The sequence below is a fragment of the Anabrus simplex genome, chromosome 5 (assembly GCF_040414725.1).
Source record: "Anabrus simplex isolate iqAnaSimp1 chromosome 5, ASM4041472v1, whole genome shotgun sequence".
In the NCBI taxonomy this organism is placed as follows: domain Eukaryota; kingdom Metazoa; phylum Arthropoda; class Insecta; order Orthoptera; family Tettigoniidae; genus Anabrus; species Anabrus simplex.
Window position 1 is genome coordinate 203,048,186 of NC_090269.1, and position 21,369 is coordinate 203,069,554.

Here is a 21,369-nt window from a genome sequence, read left to right on the forward strand (position 1 = left end):
ATAATTCATGTCCATTTCATAAATCTGGTATGAATTCAAGCTAACTTGATGGACCACTTTCTGATTCATATTGTCTGAGCTCGAGAGCGGTTGTTTATTTATTATGTGCTGTATGTCGACGCTCTTATAAGTCCCTTTATTTGCGACAACCTAACCTCTTGGTCTCTGTGTGGTTCTGACGTTTGATTCGTGATACCTTTTGTGCTTAATTTACCCGTTTATTGTTCGTTTCACATCGCCGTCATTGGCTTTCTTTACTTATTTTCTAGTTTAATATGTTTAATTCCTTGAGGGTTGCCTTTCCATATTTTCTTGTTGTGTTGCGTGAAACCATGGTAACCGCCCCTTTTGCTTTTTCTCTCTGGTTGAATTTTAAGAGCTCGGTGCACCCTTCCCTCTTCTCCATTTATGCTCTTTTTACTTTATGTTATTGTATTCTCGGGGGATGTGAGGATTATTGTTGAGAGTCTTGATGCCTTGACGGTGGAATCGAATGAGAGTACGTTATGATGTGAGGCTATTACTCTCTAATCTTATGACTGTCTTGACCTGACGTGCTATAAAGAAATGTTTTGTACCGTCTAAACTCATATGCTTCAGCTAATTGATATAAATGCCATATCTTTATGCTAAACTTTTCTTCACGTCCTTTACGAAGGTAAGCGTTTGTGAAGGTATTATTATCATTGTGTCTGGTGTATTTCAATCACGGGCCACATATTATTAATATTACCGATTTGATTTTCGGCCCCCCTGTTTTACTTATACTATTTTCTTTTGATTTTCTTTTCATAATAAATTTAAGTTCTTACCCTTATCACTGTTATGTTTTCTTTTCTTTGCATCTCTTATATGTTTCTTTTATCTATAAGAGACCCGAGTCCAGTTCCTGGTAGTTTTCTTTTCGCTAGTTTTGACCAAATCCACTGCACTGGGTCTTCATCGTATCCTTAGTGTCAGTTCACCGTGAAATAACAAACTTGGGCAAGACAAACACTGAATCACTTGATAACGTCTCCTTCTTGTGGCTTATACTGTACTTAGCAATAGAGCAAACATCTGATATCTCCTTCTTCTTCTCCTTTGCGGTTTTGTTAATTCAACTCGTTGGATTTTTCTTCTTCTTCTTGAAAGATTAATGGGCACTTTATCGTTGTCGGATTTGAAAATAAGGTTTAGGACATAGTGGAAAACACCTGATATCAAAGAATGCACTGCGTTGGCTACGCAGAAGTTCAATACTGAAAGTTCCAAGAGTTATTATAGACCATAGTTGTTTGATTTGGTTGTCATGCCGTGGTTACTCAAAGCATTTTAGGTTAGTTGCAACGCCATTTTACCTCCAATTTTTTTTCCTCTCGAACGGCCTGTCGTGGCGTAATGGCAGGAATTAAAATGTCGCAAACATAAATTTGAGGATTTTAATACATTGTGAGCATAGGAAATCTCAGGGGACCAACAAAAAATATTGTAAAAGATGGGAAAACGTAAAAGCCGGGAACGTAAATGCGGGGTAAAATTAGAAATGGATTATGAAATGTTCTTGGGGAATGGCCATCAACTGTCCAGAGCCATATCCAACATTAAAAAGATAAAGATTGATTAAACATCTTGAAACCTTAGTTTACTTATATTAAAACACCATCACAATCCCTGGTTGTGTATACTGTATTTACTCTTGTATTAGACCCCACCCCCGCGGCTTTTCGAGACAAAGAAAACGAAAAAAAAATCAGCATACAAGACCATCCCACCGCCAACGTAATTCGTCAGAGAAGAACAATTCCGCTTCAAAGCGGGTATAAGCCTTACTGCAGCTCCCATTAATCACACAAATTTGTGAATAGTTTCGTCGGTACGACCCGCGCAATGAAAACATGGATCACAGTCATGCGGTACATCTGTGTTTCGTAGTTAAGAAAAGACCGCCTCCATAGTGTAGGCCTACTGCAACTCTGATGATGTCCCACAAATAGGTGAATGGTTTTGTGTCTGACCTGCACATTACAGGCACGCATCAGTCATGCTATATGTCTGTGTTTTGTAGTTAAGAATGTCCACCAGCCAGCATAATGGTTAGCACAATTAGCTGCCATTCTCAGGGGCTTGAGTTTGATTCTTGGTGCTGTACTGCCAGAGATTTAAGAATGGCAGGAAGGTTTATATGCAGTAAAAATGGTATATGGAGCTCCCCTCCATTGAGGGCATGCCTAAAAAGAGCTACACCAACTCGGGATGAGGAAACAAGTCTACTTCAGTTAAGAAATTCACGGTTGTTGCTATAAATATAGCAGACGAGATCATTAACAAAGTGATTGTTTAATATCTTGTAACTCGGGCCATTGTAGGTAATTTTTGGAGAGAAGTAGGTTTGAAACATGATAAAAACAACCCAATCATGACAAACAAATAATGTTATTGATTTTACGTCCCCACTAAATACTTTTACAATTTTCGGAGACATCAAACATAACATACTATGACATGCGTTAATAAAAAATGGAGACAACGAACGTACAGAATTAAACATAATAATAATAATAATAATAATAATAATAATAATAATAATATTAATAATATGCATTACCAACAACCAGAAATGCGGCAAGTTTTCCTGTTATTTATTTTTATTCTTTCCATCATGGAACTCCTGGCACTGTCCGAGCACTTGATAGCATACCTAACCTAAATAATGCGGTCTCTCGTATCTCAATTATAGCTTTCATTCACTATGTATTACATTCGGAAGAACAATTCATAACATACACTAGTTATCTGCTGGTGGGTTGGCACTCTTTCTACAGTACGGCTTTATTCAGAAGGGGTGACTTCTGCTACACATATACCAACTAGGAATAACAGAGACCATCTCCAGAAACAATTTACAATTAGATTCTCACTGTTTGGACTCTACAGTCGGGAACGAAACTATTTTTAAGTTTCAAAAAGACGGGGTCTTGAATGCCCTCGATGTCAATAAAGATGACGTCACATGGAATGACGATACGCCGGTAGCAGGGAAGTTGGTGGCACAAGACTACAATAATTCGCGAGTAAATACGATAGTTGCTCTCTTACAAATATTAAGGATATAACAATAATAACACAGTCCAAGAATTTGAAAATGATAATACTAATAAACATACTTTGTCTTTCAAGCCCTGAATATATGAAACTGCTACATCCCAGCGATCACGAGATGTTGTATACCTCTGAAATGCCTCCTGTAAATGCTGTCTTATAGACTCATCAGGTATTAGGGCAAGAAATTGTTGAATAGCAGATGCAGATCCCAGAATATCTTGCTCCTCAACAATTACATTAGTGAATTCTTTTTCGATGTACTCCAACGCCCGCCTAAAACAAAGAGATACAGGTATAAAAACTAACCATACCTTCACAGCAAGTTTTTGAATTACAGTAAGAGACCTCAACCATAAATGAAGCATTAGGTGTACATATTAATCTATAGGATATTGAACAAAATTACCATATTTACTCAAATCTAATGCATACCCCAATTTTAAAAAGCTTGAAATTTACAAGAAGATGTTTGCTGGTGACTGTAATGTGCAGCTGCAAAATATAATTTTACTGTATAGAACAGGTAGTTCCATTTATGGACTTAGGACTTTTATATAATTCGTTAAGAAGGAAGCCATATTTTCCAGTGTCGACTTAGTTAATGTAACTTTAAAGCTTTTCAGTCAGTCAAAAACACTAGTTATAACACCATAACATACCTGTAAAATCATATACACAGTAATAAACAAGGAATGACATGTTTCATTCTATAAGAATATCCTCAGATTCTATCAAATCACTTTAAATCATGTGCATATATGTACAAAATTGTTTACACTGCATAAACTTATCAATGATTGAGAGTTGGTGATATAAACAAGTACCGGTAATAACAAATGATGATTGTAGTAGTCCTCTACTGTCATCTTATTAACTTATAGAAATGTTTCTGTACTTAAACTAAGCTGCTAATCAATCGTCTGTTAACTTCAGCAACTGCATTCGGACTGCAGCCACGTCCTTGCCCAGTCCTGGTAGGTAAAAGAGGGGGGTGAGAATTCTGCAGGCAATTAACTCTGTTCTGCAGAGAGAGGAGGGGAAGTAGGGGAGTGAGCAGAGTGCTGTGGGCAATGACTCTGTTCATTGCAAAGTGGAGGGGAATGTTGATTCTTCATGTTAAAATGTATTTTGGTGTATTAGGGAGTAGATCCAAGTTAATGATTTAGGTGAAATAAAAGTATGGAAATGATTGACAAGTATCTTGTAAGACATTACTTTTAGTGATAAATAATAACCTAAAAGAACCCATCTCAACTGACGAAATATGCTGTGTAAATTAAAAGAATTTAGTATAGATAAGAATATCCTAACCCACATCCCAGACATTTAAGTCAGAATAGCCTCCTGTGGGATTCAGGAAGCGCTAATGCAAAAAGTTTGAAATGTTGTTCAGAAATTAAAGTAAAGAAGGGGGAATTTTAAAATCTGTATGGTCATTGAGGTCAGTTTGATTTTTGTCATGTAAATTTCGATCTCTTCTTTAAAAATCAAAGATTTCCTTTTATTTTAAATGTGCAAAACTTTTAGATCTGTGTTGATGTCTGTCAAAAGGCGTGTTGCCATCTATGTGTTCTCCGAGGGCTGCATGTCGATTACATTTATTTTTATGCTGTTTGTTTCTCGTGGGGAAATTACATATTGTTTTGCCTATATATACAGGGTTATTCACCTAACATGTTACACGGAAATAACTTCTAAACCATTAAAGATATCGGCATTCTGTTTTCATATTTGTAAATGGTAATCAGGGTCTTGTAAATTAACGTGCTACTTAGTCTCACGGGGTGATTAATAACAGAGATATTGATACTAACTCCATATTTTTAAATGGAATGGCACAATTTCATACAGCTGGCCTAAAAGTTCAAGTGCGTACAAGTTCAAATATGCAAGTATTTTCAAAATCGGACAAGTACTTTTCAAGATATAAATAAATACAGCATTAGGGCTTTTGCGTGCCACATCAGACAGCGTGCTGTCGGGCAAGGACATATTGACGCGCAAGCAGTTCCTGGGAGTGAGTTCAGCCACAGAATGGATACCAGGCATGCATTGTAAACATAATGTGATGTACCGAGGCTAGGAAAACAGCAGATAGGGAATCTGCCACCTGGGCGACTGTGCTAAATGCATATCAGGATTGATTGATTTATTGATACCGTAACATACCCTCGGTGTGCAAAGTTATTGTACGACTGGCAAACATGCAACGGGGAAGGGAGATTAAAGTTGTTTCGTTTTGTTTTGACATCCATGTGTAATAGGCTGCGCTCAGTTTAGCGTCTTTTCCCATGGACAGGAATGGGAAGGATTTGGAAAGGACGTCGGCCATGGCCCATCCCAAAGGTTCCTATCCGGCATTTGCCTGGTGTTGAACATGGGACTCATGCAAATCACTTTCATGCTGGGCGAGGCAGGACTCGAACCTGCGCTCTTCCGAATGCAGAGCAGTCTGTCGAGTTTTTTAATCATGTGTAGCAGCTAGCATTCGTAGCTGTCGCCGTACTGCAAGCTTATTGAAATACTGAACAGATAAACGTTGACTCAAATAAGTGTAAATAACAAGGATAATGGGCGCCACCTGCAAAACACTTGCAGGAATATTTAATTATGTAGAGCAACGAGCCACTCCCTCTCCCACGGCGACGGTCATCAGGCTGACGAGGCTCCAGACTTGCTTTGTAACCTTACCTGTTGCTATATAACCCCTGAAATTAAATTTGGGTAACATGCCAGGTTCAGCCTCACTCCACTGACAAAAGACTCACTTAAAGTTTGATTCTATGACTTTACTCCCAGAATAAGAACTAATATGTGACAAACACCAACAAAATAAACACTTATGCAACCCACTTAGTGCTTGCTGTTTACATAGAGCTAATATACACAATACTACCCAACAAAATCATCTCTTCACGAGATTTATTCGTTTGCCGTCTACAAAGGCAAATTACACATCATTAAAATCATCACTAAAATCGAACATCGAATAAGAACTAATATGTGACAAACACCAACAAAAATAAACACTTATGCAATCCACTTAGTGCTGGCCGTTTACATAGAGCTAATATACACAATACTACCCAACAAAATCATCTCTTCACTAGATTTACTCGTTTGCCGTCTACAAAGGCAAATTACACATCATTAAAATCATCACTAAAAATCGAACATCGAATAAGAACTAATATGTGACAAACACCAACAAAAATCAACACTTATGCAACCCACTTAGTGCTGGCCATTAACATAGAGCTAATATACACAATACTACCCAACCAAAATCATCTCTTCACTAGATTTACTCGTTTGCCGTCTACAAAGGCAAATTACACATCATTAAAATCATCACTAAAAATCGAACATCATTATACTTTTAACATACCTCCAGGTAAGAGCCCCACTGCACTCCACTGTTACCGTGAATCCTAATCTGGTAGAGAAAAGTACGACGACTATTTCTCTACATATGGATGCAACCTTCTTTACTAACAGCATCCCTAACCTTATTTACACTTCTTCGTCGTCTTGAATTCTTTCCAATTGCTGGCTGGACAGAAAGCGTTACATGTCCGGAGGCAAGCAAACAGCAAAATTCTCCATCAACTGAAGCTGCATACTCGGGTGACAAGTTCCAAACAAATACTTTCTTTTTTACAGAAAGTCCACTGCAAAGCCGGTCCGTCGTCGAGATTATACCATGTTCACTCCGTATCAGATACTCACGAACAATAGCAGATCGTGTAGCAAACTGCGCAAATACGTCGCTCCCGCAATGAGAATCAGAATCAGAAAAACTCGCCGCACACGCGTACACACTTATATATGCTTGCTCCACATGGTAATAGCGTCCTGAAAAGTTTAGTGGTAGCAACGCTCACACCGGCACTTCTTCCCGCGTCACTCTGTCAACACAAACCTCGCTCAAAACAAAGCCCTCGCATTGGCTATCGAGTATATGATGTGACATAGACCGTCCACTCATGTATGTCCACATTGATTCACTCCAATTCTTCAACCGATACAACCTGCCGTACCCCGTGTTTTCAAGCCACCTGTTGCAACACATCCAACTGACTTCAACCGTCCTTCCCGATATAGTCGCAGTTTTCCCAGTTGCACAATCCTTACGGCTAGGCCATATTTACAGACTCTTACCCAAACGGAAATTTATACAAAATATAATGATGAACATATGCAATATTCCCTAACTATACATTCTTCTTATAATATTACGTTTTTACATGGTAAATAAACAAAATTACATGATTTTAACCTAACAAACTATATACGAAAATTTCCTGACCTAAAAACTCGGGGATCGTACATACGTACGGTTACAATACCTCCCCTTGATTTGTGAAGATTATATACAATACATCTGAGCAAATCACAGTCTTTTCAGTACAGCAGCCTACACAGCCTGTCAAAGTCACTCAGGATTTAAAGAAAATTCACATATTCTTCTTAACATACACAAAACATCTGAACTTACAATACTTCACCTTACATACCTCTTAAGATTGTGAATATTGTGTGTACCAATCATGTCACCTTTGTTATTCAACAGGTGATAAGCACACTTGCCAACTTTCTTACCTACTGTATAAGGTCCCTGATACAATTTAAAAAACTTATGAATTTCTTCATTGTCTGCAGATGAAATGTGTGGAACCTTTAGTAACACCTCCTCCCCTACTTCAAAACTATCTCCATGATGCCTCCCCTGCTGCATCATTCTCCTATCAGCTGACTTCCTTAAATTCTGCCTCGCTAAATCAATCACCTTTGAAGATACCACTTCTGCTGAGGGTAGATCTACCCTGGTTGCCAATCTCACACAAAAACTCTCTTCCCATTCTTTCACACATAACTTACACAGACTTACATTCGGAACACATATTCATTTCACAATCCAAACATCCCTCCTGTTCTGAAAACACACCACAATCGCACCTCTTTCATCAATACTCTTCCACACTTCAATGAAATCATTCGTACGATCTTCAGCATCAGATATTCCACTCAACATACGTTTGAATCGACCTCCTGTTCTCTCATACACATTGTCACTCTCAATTTCTTTGAACTTTCTCCAAATACCAAAAAGCTTTCCAACACAATTACTCCTCACAAAATCTTCAAACCCTGAATCCCCATAATATTCACAACCACTCTTATGATTCTCATTATGCACAAAATGTGACCTAACCTCCACTTCACAAAGAATTTCACCCACAGCATCGACAGTTTTCCTCCACTCATCCTTATCGGACATACCAGCTTCAACCACCTCAATCTCATTCACACAACACTTCTCACACTTTCCTTCACTCACACTCTCTCTCTTCCTGAAATCACTACTATCATTGAACTCGAGATCCCGACCATTACTACTAAATTCTCCCACTTCCATATCTTTCATCGCTGTTCCCACTCGCACATCATTCATGCCATCAACACTGTTGCTCTTGACCCTCTTAACGGAAGTTTCATTAATCTCAAAATCATCACTACTCAGACACATTATCGACGTAACATTAATCTCCTCAATTACACCATCTTCTACAACATGATATGTCTTCCTCAAAGACTCCTCCTCCACAAAATAATCTTCATCACCTTTACAACTAACTTCCTTTTCAATTTCTGCAACTTCCCAAAGAGCATCAATTACCACAGTGTTATCACCATCAATTTTAGCACATAGTAGGTCCTCCGACAAATCCTCCTCCTTTTCTTCACATCCCTTACCCCCAAAATCCCTCAAATCATCACCTTCCCTCCCTACATTATCAATTCCTTTCTCCACACTACTACTCCAATCATTAGCTGCCGTGCAATGCTTATCAATTAAATTACTTACCTCCTCCCCTACATTACTAATTTTATCACTTAATTCCTTCCCCTGATTACTGATTTGACTACTTAAATTATTCCCTTGATCAATCAATTTGGCCAACTGCTCCAATACTAACTTCATAAACTCATTATTACCCCCCATGCTACTTTGATTTTGATCACTACCTTCCCCTTCACCCCCCATTACAATTCCATACACTTTTTCCATAGACATATTATCACTCTGAAAACTACTTTCATCAAACTTTGTGTGCTTGTGCCACAACTGCTCTCCTCATCATTAACTGATATACTTCCTTTATGCACTTTTTTCCTTCTCAAATTCATTACACTACTATTACTCTTACTATTATTCATATTCCACTGATAAAACATAGAACTCAAAACATGACAACACCGATACATAACTCCTGACACAAGCCCACTAAAACACTGGACCAAATGTGCCTACCAAGGTCATATAGCAAGTCTGGATATCATTCTGCCCCACGTTGGGCGCCAATTGTAACTACTGCAAGCTTATTGAAATACTGAACAGATAAACGTTGACTCAAATAAGTGTAAATAACAAGGATAATGGGCGCCACCTGCAAAACACTTGCAGGAATATTTAATTATGTAGAGCAACGAGCCACTCCCTCTCCCACGGCGACGGTCATCAGGCTGACGAGGCTCCAGACTTGCTTTGTAACCTTACCTGTTGCTATATAACCCCTGAAATTAAATTTGGGTAACATGCCAGGTTCAGCCTCACTCCACTGACAAAAGACTCACTTAAAGTTTGATTCTATGACTTTACTCCCAGAATAAGAACTAATATGTGACAAACACCAACAAAATAAACACTTATGCAACCCACTTAGTGCTTGCTGTTTACATAGAGCTAATATACACAATACTACCCAACAAAATCATCTCTTCACGAGATTTATTCGTTTGCCGTCTACCCCTTCGAGTGTCTTACTCACGTACGTCTGGAGAGGAACCTGAACAATAAGTTGCGTTACTGAAAGTGCGACCGTATAAGCATTACTGTTCTGGAGTAGTCTTAGTGTTTGAAAATATGGATTTTGTCATGCAATCACAGTGTGAATGACGCACGTCCTGCAAACAAATGGAAATAGTAAGGTAAGGTAGTGTAGCTGCTATTAGAGGGCGTAGGAGGGGAAGGTCTTGTCCGCCCTGTGTCTCACGGGCCTCATGTTACGTACAGTATAGTTTTGGAGTAAGTCTGGAGAACTTACACAATGCCCTACACAAACCAAGAGAAACTGGACATGCTTCTCCTGTACGGAGAGTGTGGAAGGAGTTCTAGGAGAGCTTCACAACTGTATGCTGAGAGGTATACCATCCAGGATCATCCGTCACGTATGGCAATATGACGCCTTTGCCGCAAGTTGTTGCAGAACGGACACAGGAATAATAATGTGAAGAGAAACAGGGAGCACACCAGCGACAGGGGAAGAGAAAGCAATAGATGTTCTGGCGGTCGTGGCCCATAATCCACATACTACCTCAAACGCAATTGCGCGTGATACCGGGATAAGCCACGCAAGTGTCATTCGCATTTTACAGCGACACAAGTTTCATCCCTATCACGTATCTTTGCATCAACAACTTGATGAGCGCGATTATAGACAACGTGTGGATTTCTGCCGTGTTGTTCTTTCGCGAGCACGGGACGACAGGAACTTCCTGCAGAGACTTCTCTTCACTGATGAAGCGACCTTCAGCAACCATGGACATATCAATCTACGGAATATGCACTATTTGTCTTGTGAGATCTCACACTGGCTCAGGCAGGTGAATCATCAGCGGAAATGGAGTGTCAATGTATAGCGCGGGATAATCGGCGGCCATATTTTCTTGGAAGTAATTTAACGGGGAACAGGTATGCCGAATTTCTATCAGAAGTGTTACCGGTTCTCCTGGAAAACGTACCCCTTAACATACTACAGGGTATGTGGTTCCAGCACAATGGGTCTCCTGCCCACTATTCGCTTGTAGCCCGGCAAGTCTTAAACGAGACATTCCCCAGTCGATGGATCGGATGTGGAGGCGTCATCAGGTGGCCAGCACGGTCACCTGATTTGACATCGCTGGACTTTTTCCTCAGGGGAACGTGCACGGACATAGTCTACGCGTAAGCTCCAACAACACCGCAGGATCTCAAGCGAAATATCATCGCAACATGTGCTGCAATATCGAGGGAATCTCTTCGGTCTGTGACATCATCCCTCGCGACATGACTGCAAATGTGCATTGACGTTGATGGTCAACATTTCGAGCACATAGTTAAATAGACACATTGTGTATGGGGATCACCGAGATGCAGTCCGGCTCCATGGCTAAATGGTTAGCGTGCTGGCCTTTGGTCACTGGGGTCCCGGGTTCGATTCCCGGCAGGATCGGGAATTTTAACCATAATTGGTTAATTCCGCTGGCACAGGGGCTGGGAGTATGTGTCGTTTTCAGCATCATTTCATCCTCATCACGATGCGCAGGTCACCTACGGGCATCAAATCAAATCAAATGACCTGCACCAGGCGAGCTGAACTTGTCCTCGGGCACTCGCGACACTAAAAGCCATACGCCATTTCATTTTTTACTGAGACACACGTATTCAAACATCACCTACCTTGTATCTTTATTGTTGTGATAATTCAGCCTCCAGCCAATCAATGATTGGCCACGAATGGCTTTGCCACATGAACTACTGAACTCGTTGCCAACACGGTCTCTACATACAAAATGCCTGCCTCATAACAATTACACTGACGAGACGTTATATTCCCATTCCTACACCCTTAGGATCATTTCCAATGAAGTCTACCTCAGACATTATTCATTTACTTTTCTAGAAGGAACTCTTCCAGTGTTTTGTGTTGTGCTTATTTCTCAACTCATACAGTAGTATGTACTGTGAACTAAAACCAATAACAATTATAGCTTTAGTTATGTTCCTTTCAAGGCAAAGTACTTGCTTTATTCCTTTTAAACACATCAGTGTCCTGTCATGAGTTCACCTATCATACACACTTTGCAAACCTTTCACATGTGTACAAGGTGCTTACATGCCTGGTATCCATTCTGTGGCTGAACTCACTCCCAGGAAGCTGCTTGCGCGTCAATTTGTCCTTGCCCGAATTCACGCCATCTGATGCGGCATGCAAAACTGCGCATTCTGTTCTTATTAATATCTCAAAAAGTACTTGTCCGATTTTGAAAATCTTACATATTTGAATTTGTACACAGGTGAACTTTTAGGCCAGCTGTATGAATTTGTGCCGTTCCATTTAAAAATATGGAGTTATCAATATCCTGGTTATTAATCACCCCATGAGACTAAGTAGCACGTTATTTTACAAGACCCTGATTACCATTTACAAATATGAAAACAGAATGCCAATATCTTTAATGGTTTAGAAGTTATTTCCGTGTAACATGTTAGGTGAATAACCCTGTATATGGCACTGCAGTTAGGTTCTTGACACTCGAGTTCATAAATTCCTGACTTGAGGAAGAGGTCTTTTTTGTTTAGGTTGCATTTGCTGATATGTCTGCAGTGTGTTGTTCATTCTAAAGGCTACTTTAAGACCTCATTTTATGAAAATATCCAACTCAAACTCATTCAGACCAATTTATATTCAAATTCAATCATGTTATTGTCAATTACAATCAAAATTAACTTACAGTATATTATGGTGACATGTATTAGATCAATGATTAAGGTGATATTTAAACCACCATTTTGGGCAATGTTTTAAATCATTTTCAAGATACTCAAATATCCATTTGAAGATTTAGGGCCGATTGCAGAAACAATGACTAGTTTTAAGGCTTAGACAACGTCTACCAAAACAACGTCTAAATCGAGCACGATCTTCCATTGCATAAACAATGTTCAGCCGATGTTTAACTAGACATTGATTAAAGTTTCAATATTGGTTTGAAAATGGAGATAGAAGTACCTTCCATGCAACTCTTTGCTTGTCACAACCAATGAAATTCTTTGGTGCGAGCGCCGAAAGTCAGTCACCTGTTTGTCTTCCTACACATTACTCTAATGTGGCTAAGTATGAGTATGACTTGCCCACAGATAAGGGTATCTCTTTCAGTGGAAATTAAATCTCATACTAATATCGACTGTACGGAGAAGTGTAGCTTTGATTATAGCGTTGTTACAGTGAGTGTAATCTACTCATAAATACGGTAGCTTCGACGAGGGGAACATGAAGCAATAGTAATGTGTAACCAAGTGTGTTGTACGGGCCATATACATGTAGCTTGCATTCTGGAGATCGTAGGTTCAAAACGCATCATCGGCAGCCCTGAAGGTCGTTTTCCGTAGTGTACCGGGAACACTGAGGCATGAGGTTTATCAAAGTGATTTTGGGTTCTTATGGAGCGGTACAGAGAGGGTATGCGAAATGATAGTGTATTATTCTTTAAGAACATTTATTCATAGGCCGATGACCTTCGATGTTAGACCCCTTTAAACAAGCAACAACAACATCATTTATTCTTTCATTGAACTCAAAAGGTAGATCCATTATCATTTTCTTCGATAACGATTTATATACAAAAAAATGGCTAGCTTTAGTTGAAGCTATTGAAAGTAAAGCATTTATCCTGCACATAGGCTTGTCAACATGAAGAATTTTTCTCTTAAGTCTTTAGATTAATGCTTGAATGAAAATAAATTGTATCTTCAAGTAACGAACTCTTCTGATATTGTCTCTTTTGAGAATAAGTCCATTTTAGTGAACTGAAACAAATAAAATATTTCATCACTTGTAACATAAATTCTGTTTTTAAGTTTATAGCACTCGAGATGCAAATTTTTGCTGTATTTTACCTAAATTTAACACTGAAATTCGCAAAATTACGAAAGTGAAGTATAAACTGCGTCTTGTAAAGTTCAATCTTGGTCTTTAAATAATTGTGATAGACCCAAATGATTCTAGTTCAAGTTCATAATGTTCGTTGTGCTACCCACTTCAAAACTCACTTTGCTGTTCCATTCAACAAAAGTTAGTGTGGTGGAACTACAGTTTCTAAAGCACTTATATCACCTGTATTACTGGAACACTGGACTGGATTGAAGAACATGTAGTTCAGCGAACCACAAGTTGAGCTCCCTGTAGTCGGACGTCGTGATGTCCACCATGGCACCACGTTTGAATCCCTCATCGAACCACGTTCTTTTCCATCGTCGACAGGTGCAGATAAGTGTAATAGGCACTCGTTAGAATTTATCGTATTCAAAATATACTGATAGAACCGATGGAGTATCTTATCAGTAGTAGCATATTTCGAGATTCTTGCTCTAGAAATCCTAGTCTATAATACACCTAGGTCTACCGTCTGTAATCAGTATCACTCAGATCTCACAGTCTATTTCTAGTACAGTTCAATTGTTCCTAAATTGGAGCACTCGAAAATTGTAGTCTACTGAAAGCATAATTCATTAGGGATAATTAATAATGTCCTTACTTCAAATCAAATTTAAGAGTAGTGTCACTTGGAATAAAGTTTGTTAACAAAATTATATTCCACTAATATTGTTGCAAAAATCAAAATTCACTTCACGTAATTTTATAAGTGTCTATATGCGATGATAAGAGTCTATTCATGAAGAATGTTTGTAAATTTCATAATATTTCATAATATTTAAGAAAATTAACACTTGAAAATAACGTCCTTTCTCAACTACAATGGTCTATAAAATTCAGAGTACAAATGTGGAAGAAAGAGAATTTAATTCAATATCTCACACTCGCCATGAATATGTTACCATTCCACAGTCTTTAAACGTACACGTCAAAGTACGATTGTTAACAGTCTACTTTTGAGAGCTAAGCAGTCTATAATATCCTAAGATATGTTCTTAATTCACACAAAATAATGTATTGAAAAAACTTCAAGTAATTACTTGCCACTGAAGTTTTAAACTGTAGTTAGAAACATGAAATTGGTAACTATCACCATCATACACTGTGTTGTCGAGAAGTTTCTAAGTGTTGTAGCACTCATCAAATTTACAAGTCCGTACGCGATCGAACATTTTGTGTCACATCGTTCACTGAATTCACAAGTTTATTTTGACGATCCTTCGTGTACCGTACTAAGCTCAAATACCGAGTAAAGATTCATTCTCATGCCTGCACACTCGACAAGTCTGAGCTTTGAATTGGAACTACAATGACATTGTCAATGTGGCTCTCCCTTTTATATCCACGAGCCGGGCGATCGCCTGAGCCTCGTGGAAAACTGTATTTTTTCTCCTCGAATATCTCCCAATTCCATGGGTTGATTTTTGCCAAATTTGCAGATGTGTACGTTTAAACCATGGACTACAAGATGGCGTAGGTTTTAAATCAAAATTCCAAGGGGTTTGGATTTTAGAAAATCATCTGGAAACTTCCAGATTGTCACGCCTTGTTCACACGCTGTTGCGTCATCGGTGACGTGGACTGCAGGCTGAGTACCGGGCCGTGCCGTCGAGAACCTAAATTCTGGCCGTCCCGTTACAAATCTCGGACTTTAAAATTTCATCTTCCAGGTGACCAACGGTTCCTGGTACAGTAGTTTCCCTATTTTTACACCAGACAAATACTAGGGCTGTTATTATGGCCATGGCTCTTCTTCCCCAGTCCTTCTCTTTAAACAATAATCATCACCATCACCACTACTTGCCTTTTCCTATCTGATAGTTGCCGAAAACTTACACGATTATATATATATATATATAAACCAGATACAAACTACTTTTTACTTTTCACTATTGTGTGTGTTTACTTGGCAGTAAATATAAGTGAATCCCTCCTGGTTGATATATGTGACAGGGCTCTGGCAATTGGGACAAGTAATTCTGACATGTATGTAGTCAAAGTGACCTATAAATCCATGGAAATTACCCTGTGTATATAATAAAATATAATAAGATAGAGTTGAAGGATGTTCCACCATTCAACACATTGTAAAATATATTAAATTATAACAAGACCGGTTTTGACTCCCTTGGAGTCATCATCAGTTCTTGTTGAAAATCAAATCAAGGGGAATCTGATAACAATCATCAGAATAAAAAAATTATGTACCTAAAGGCGATTGCATGGAAACACATCAATGGGTTCCGCGACATTACCTTGAAATGCAACATACACATGGCAAGCAGCACTTGAAACTTAAAAAGTTCTTAGTTCTGGCTTAAACTGTCTTGTGTTCACGAAACACGGAACACTAGAAACTCATACACTGGTTGAAAATATATACAAACACGACACGAGCACTTATAATTATATGAAACCAAATATAGTACAGACAATACACGATACTCAGCGAGATATCGAGGGACGGCTATTAGAGCTCTCTCTAGCGGATTGACCTGAGAACTACTGATTCTGTCATAAGAGCACGTGTATTTGTGTGTTAAGTTTTTGGTGTTATTTATGTGTTTTCAGTGAGTTGACATAATTAAATAGTAGCCTGTGTCATTCCTTGATATCTCCTCTCAACATGAGGGGAAAGGTATGTGCTGTGTTTGGCTGCAGTAACTATGAAGTAGAGAAGAATGCACGGTCTTTCTTCAGTTTCTCTCGTGACAAGAAAATGTAAGTAATATTGTGTTTGCATATATATTCTTCCAGTGACAAAGATTTTTATAGTACTTCATAATCTTCTGATCTGCTTGACCCCTATTTTAACTGGCTTAAAATATAATACGCATATTTTATTGTATACTGCAGCAGTTAACCTTCAATACCGATGTGTTGTTGTAGGTGTGATCTGTGGGTTTGATTTAATTCAGGAAAATACATATTATGCATATAAGTGTGGCTAGTTGTGTTCCAAGCTACCCCATTTGGAATGCCGTAATGCGTTGTCAAGCCCTGAGGAAAATATGGGTTTTAAGAAGTGTACATATTTTGTTGAAACAATATGGTGCAAAATTGCTTTACCCTAATGTAATGGCATTATGGCAAGTATTGCTTATAGGAAAAGTTTGAATGTTTTTGAGGCTAAATTTATAGATTTTCTTTCTGTTAGTAGGCTTCAAGTTAAAAGGAAAATGGCAAGTATTGCTTATAGAGAAAGTTTGAATGTTTTTGAGGCTAAATTTATAGATTTTCTTTCTGTTAGTAGGCTTCAAGTTAAAAGGAAAATTGTCCAGCTCTTAAATGTAAATTCATTGAATCGTGTGTAAGGAATGTGCCGATATTTTTGTTGACAAGTGTTTTAATATGATGATACGATGCTTTTAAATGAGAAAAAAGAAAAATCTAGTCGTGAACGTTCAGGCAGGAATTCTAAAGCTAAAAATGTAATGCATAAATGAAAGATCAAGCCCTTTCACAGCAGTCCATTTCACATCTTGATTATATGTCTATAATTTCAGTCTTTAAAATCTGGTTAAATTACGGAAATGCTATTATCATTTAAATTAATAGCGAGAAAGTTATCGTTTCTCTACTAGCGCTTGAAGTGTGTTTTCATCACGAGTATAGTATGGTTAACTTAGAATAGGTGATGCTGTTTGAATATGAAAACTGAAACGTTTGCCACAAAATGCGATTCGATCATCTTAGTACGGTATAGTTTTCTCACAATGTGCATTTCGACCTCCCTCATCGACATTCGAAGACGATGTTGGAGTCGATTAGTAATAGCCGTCGACTACTGTTCTCTAAAGAAAATTCAAAATGAAAGAGGATAACTAGTTTTCGTAATAAATGCGTAAAAAACGTGGCCGATAGCAGTTGTTAATTGATGTAGATGTTGATTCCCATAGGGAACCTAAAATATTTGTCCTGAATGAGTAAATTTATAGTTATTGGACATTATAAATTTTTCCAGCTAACTCATTCTTGGTTGCCTGCGTTTCGCCTTTGTGTGCTAAGTTAGGCTCGTCAGTTGGGACTTAGCACACCACCCAAGACGCAAGGCTAGTGCATACCGTGGAGGCCACTGCATAAGCTATTTGAAGCCACGAGCAGTGCCAATGCACTATGAGAGCTATGTCTCATTTCCAAAAATAGATGCCTGCCTGGCCATCAAATGATGTAGATGTTGATTCCCATAGGGAACCTAAAATATTTGTCCTGAATGAGTAAATTTATATTTATATTTATCAACATCTACATCATTTGATGGCCAGGCAGGCATCTATTTTTGGAAATGAGACATAGCTCTCATAGTGCATTGGCACTGCTGGTGGCTTCAAATAGCCTACGCAGTGGCCTCCACGGTATGCACTAGCCTTGCGTCTTGGGTGGTGTGCTAAGTCCCAACTGAAGAGCCTAACTTAGCACACAAGGGCGAAACGCAGGCAACCAAGAATGAGTTAGCTGGAAAAATTTATAATGTCCAATAATGGACCAATATATTGGTATTATAGCAGTTGTTAACTCTTTAAAAATATAGGCTGAAGTAAACAATCTCTTAATTTTAATGTTAAATACTGAAATTAAGTAAGAATGTGAAACACCTCAAAATATGGCAGAGTAGCGTACATCACTGATTTCAGAGGATAGTTTATATTTTCTTGCGTTTAGTTAAATTTCGGAAAGGCTATTCCCATCATGTAAATTTATAGCAAGAAAGTTATAATTTCTCTATACTCCGCACGGCCTTACTTCTAAATTGAAGTTTCGCAAAACAAATGAGCATCGCCTTACCTCTGTTGCCAGCGCGCTACGCCTGCGAGAATAGCTGATGCAATATGACCGCGGTAAACAGCCCTTTTAAATTGTAATACATACTCAGAAAAACGAATGAATATGGATTGAAAACAAATTCACAAGAACTAAACTTTCTAATAATATCTGGCACTTTTATTAACAATAAAAGAGAATGAGGAAATAACACATCATTAACGGCTGGCGCAGAAAGGAGGTTATGGCCTACAAAGGGAACACTCCACTGATCTCAGAGTCACTGGAACCCTCCAACAATATGAAAAACACACTAAATATTGAAGGAAAATGCAAAAGATCGCGAACCGTACCGAATACCAAACACGCTGAACGAGATAGGTTAACCACGTGGCGAATGTAAATATTAGAGCTGGCAACTAAGTTTCGAGATCGTGCTCTGCCGATATACATCGATATGAATGACAGCTTGGGATTGGTTGGATGTCTATGCTTCAGCGCATAACCACCAGACAGAGCCAAAATCTGCTAAAACGTCAATTTAGAAGTAGAGCCGTACGGAGTATAGCTGCGTTTCAAATGTTTTCATTAAACATATACGGTTAGGTTAGCTGACGTAGTTTGAAGAAGAAAACTGAAAAGTTTGCCACACAAGCCTCTGGAGTGATACCGTATTTCTCTGAATCAAAGACGACGTTTTTTCCTCAGAATCTCATGTGAAAAATCAAGAGTCATCTTGCATTTGCGGCCTAACAGTAATTAACACCACTCGCAACTACCGCAATAGCCACGATGGCGTGAAGACAAATAGTCTTAAAATGCATACTGTACAAGAAAGGCATTCATATGATTTTGCCAAGTACTTTTTAAGCTTGATTTAATTTTTTTGACGGAAAAAGTGGGGGTCGTATTGCATTCAGGGTTGTCTAGGGTGAAATTAAACACACACTTTCACGTAGTATCGGATTTCGAAAAATAACAAACAAGTAATCCATAGTGTGGAATTCATCCACGAAACCAAAAGTTTTGAACAAACTGACTGCCGTTTCATACCGATTTTAAAGTGTATGAAGGTTTCCCCAACTTTTACAAAAATCGGATATAACGACAATCCGCTATAACGAGCAAATTTTTCGCTGTTATGAATTCTCACTATAGCGGACTTCTACTGTATTTCTGGTACTGGAAGCACACACTGCGTTTGGCACGTGAAAACTCGAAATATTCTTAAACGAGGGACAGTACAGGGATATCAATGATTACTGAAAAATCCGAAAATAATATTCTGAGAATTCAAGCTGTAATGGCATTCCTTGTGTATCCTTTTGACAACTTCATACACTTACACTTAAAAATCAACAAAAAATCGTAATTTGTGGTGTGTCATTCGTAAAGGCGTAATTATGACGGGTAATTCGTAATTATTACGAATGAATCGTAATAGTTGGCATCTCTGTGTTACGAGTTGTACAGTAATTCGAAGTCGTTGGGACTCAAAAATCAGACTTCGAATTAACCGCCAATTCGCAATTCAGAAGTACCAACCCTTGCTGCGTTACAAAATATTCTAAGGCTCGTTACTGCATGCAGTTAACCTTGCTTCACAGTTTATACCTTTCAAATGCCATGAAAAAAGAACTATTTCCAAAATGTATCCAAGAAGGTGCATTTACAGTATTCAAATAATGCACTCGGATATCTCACTGGTAAACATAACCTCACGCAACGAAAGAAAGAAAAAAAAAAGCACGATTAAAAGACGATGAGAAACCTATGCTGGCTCCCCTGTGCAAGTGCTTTATTAATTGGATTACTATACCATGCATTTTAGATGCCTTGTATTTACACAGAAAGTACCCGATGCCCTTAAAATCGAACTTTCCTATGACTCTATCCTTGTACGATTTCTCGCCATGGCACTTCTCTCGTACTTCAGAAATGTAAACACTTGCCGCGTCACAAAGTATTCTAAGACCCATTAATACATGCAATCACTTCGATTCACAGTTTAAACCTTTCAAATGCCATGGAAAAAACTATTTCCGAAATGTGTCCAACAAGGTGCATTTACAATGTTCAAATAATGCACTTAGATAAATCACTGACAAAACCCAACGCAACGAAAGAAAAAATCACACAATTCAAAGACGAGGATAAATTATGCCGGCTGCCCTGTGCAAATGCATTACTTTTTGGATTTCTGTACTGTTTGCATTTTTAGAAGCTTTGTACTGGCATGGAAAGTGTCCGACGCCCTTAAAACATTGTAGCTTATCGAACTTTCCTATGACGAGGGGATAAAGTATCTCGCTTTCATGTGCGTTGCAACGCACTACTATGACCCCCATCCCTCACCCTTGTACGTTTTCCCGGCTGGCAATTTCTCCTTTAAAACCATAAGACCGTTTGGGCTCACATGAAAATAAAGCAATGCAGTTTCACTGGCAATGACAATATTGTTCGGTGCCTACGAATTTATCATATGAGCCACATTTTTTCATCAACTGTCGGCATCGCCAGTGTTCGCGGATTCTGTTTTCCCGCACACTGCCTGTTGTGTGATATTACGGCATTCCTTAAAAGGTTGAATACAAAAGAATTCCGATTTCATTCAATGATTCATTCAACTTAGCAATCATGAAGTGCACTGTAGACCCACCGAAGTGAGTGTAAGTGCGGAAAGCTACCCCTCCATGTTCCGGAACGCACGTTCTATTGTGACGCGGAACGGATAATTTCCAGTTGAAATTACTCTGTAACATAC

General features: G+C 38.6%; 1 protein-coding gene across 2 annotated transcripts in view; it reads right to left on the bottom strand.

Moving 5' to 3' along the window:
- Positions 1–21,369, bottom strand: part of Prim1 (DNA primase small subunit) — a 103,240-nt gene that overhangs the window by 61,501 nt on the left and 20,370 nt on the right. For both annotated transcript variants that reach the window (XR_011018307.1, XM_067148437.2), the window contains exon 5: positions 3,147–3,357. Coding sequence is in view for 1 of the 2 variants with exons in the window: in XM_067148437.2 (XP_067004538.2) it covers positions 3,147–3,357 (211 nt within the window). In the remaining variant the exon portion in view is untranslated. The remainder of the gene's footprint in view (positions 1–3,146; positions 3,358–21,369) is intronic.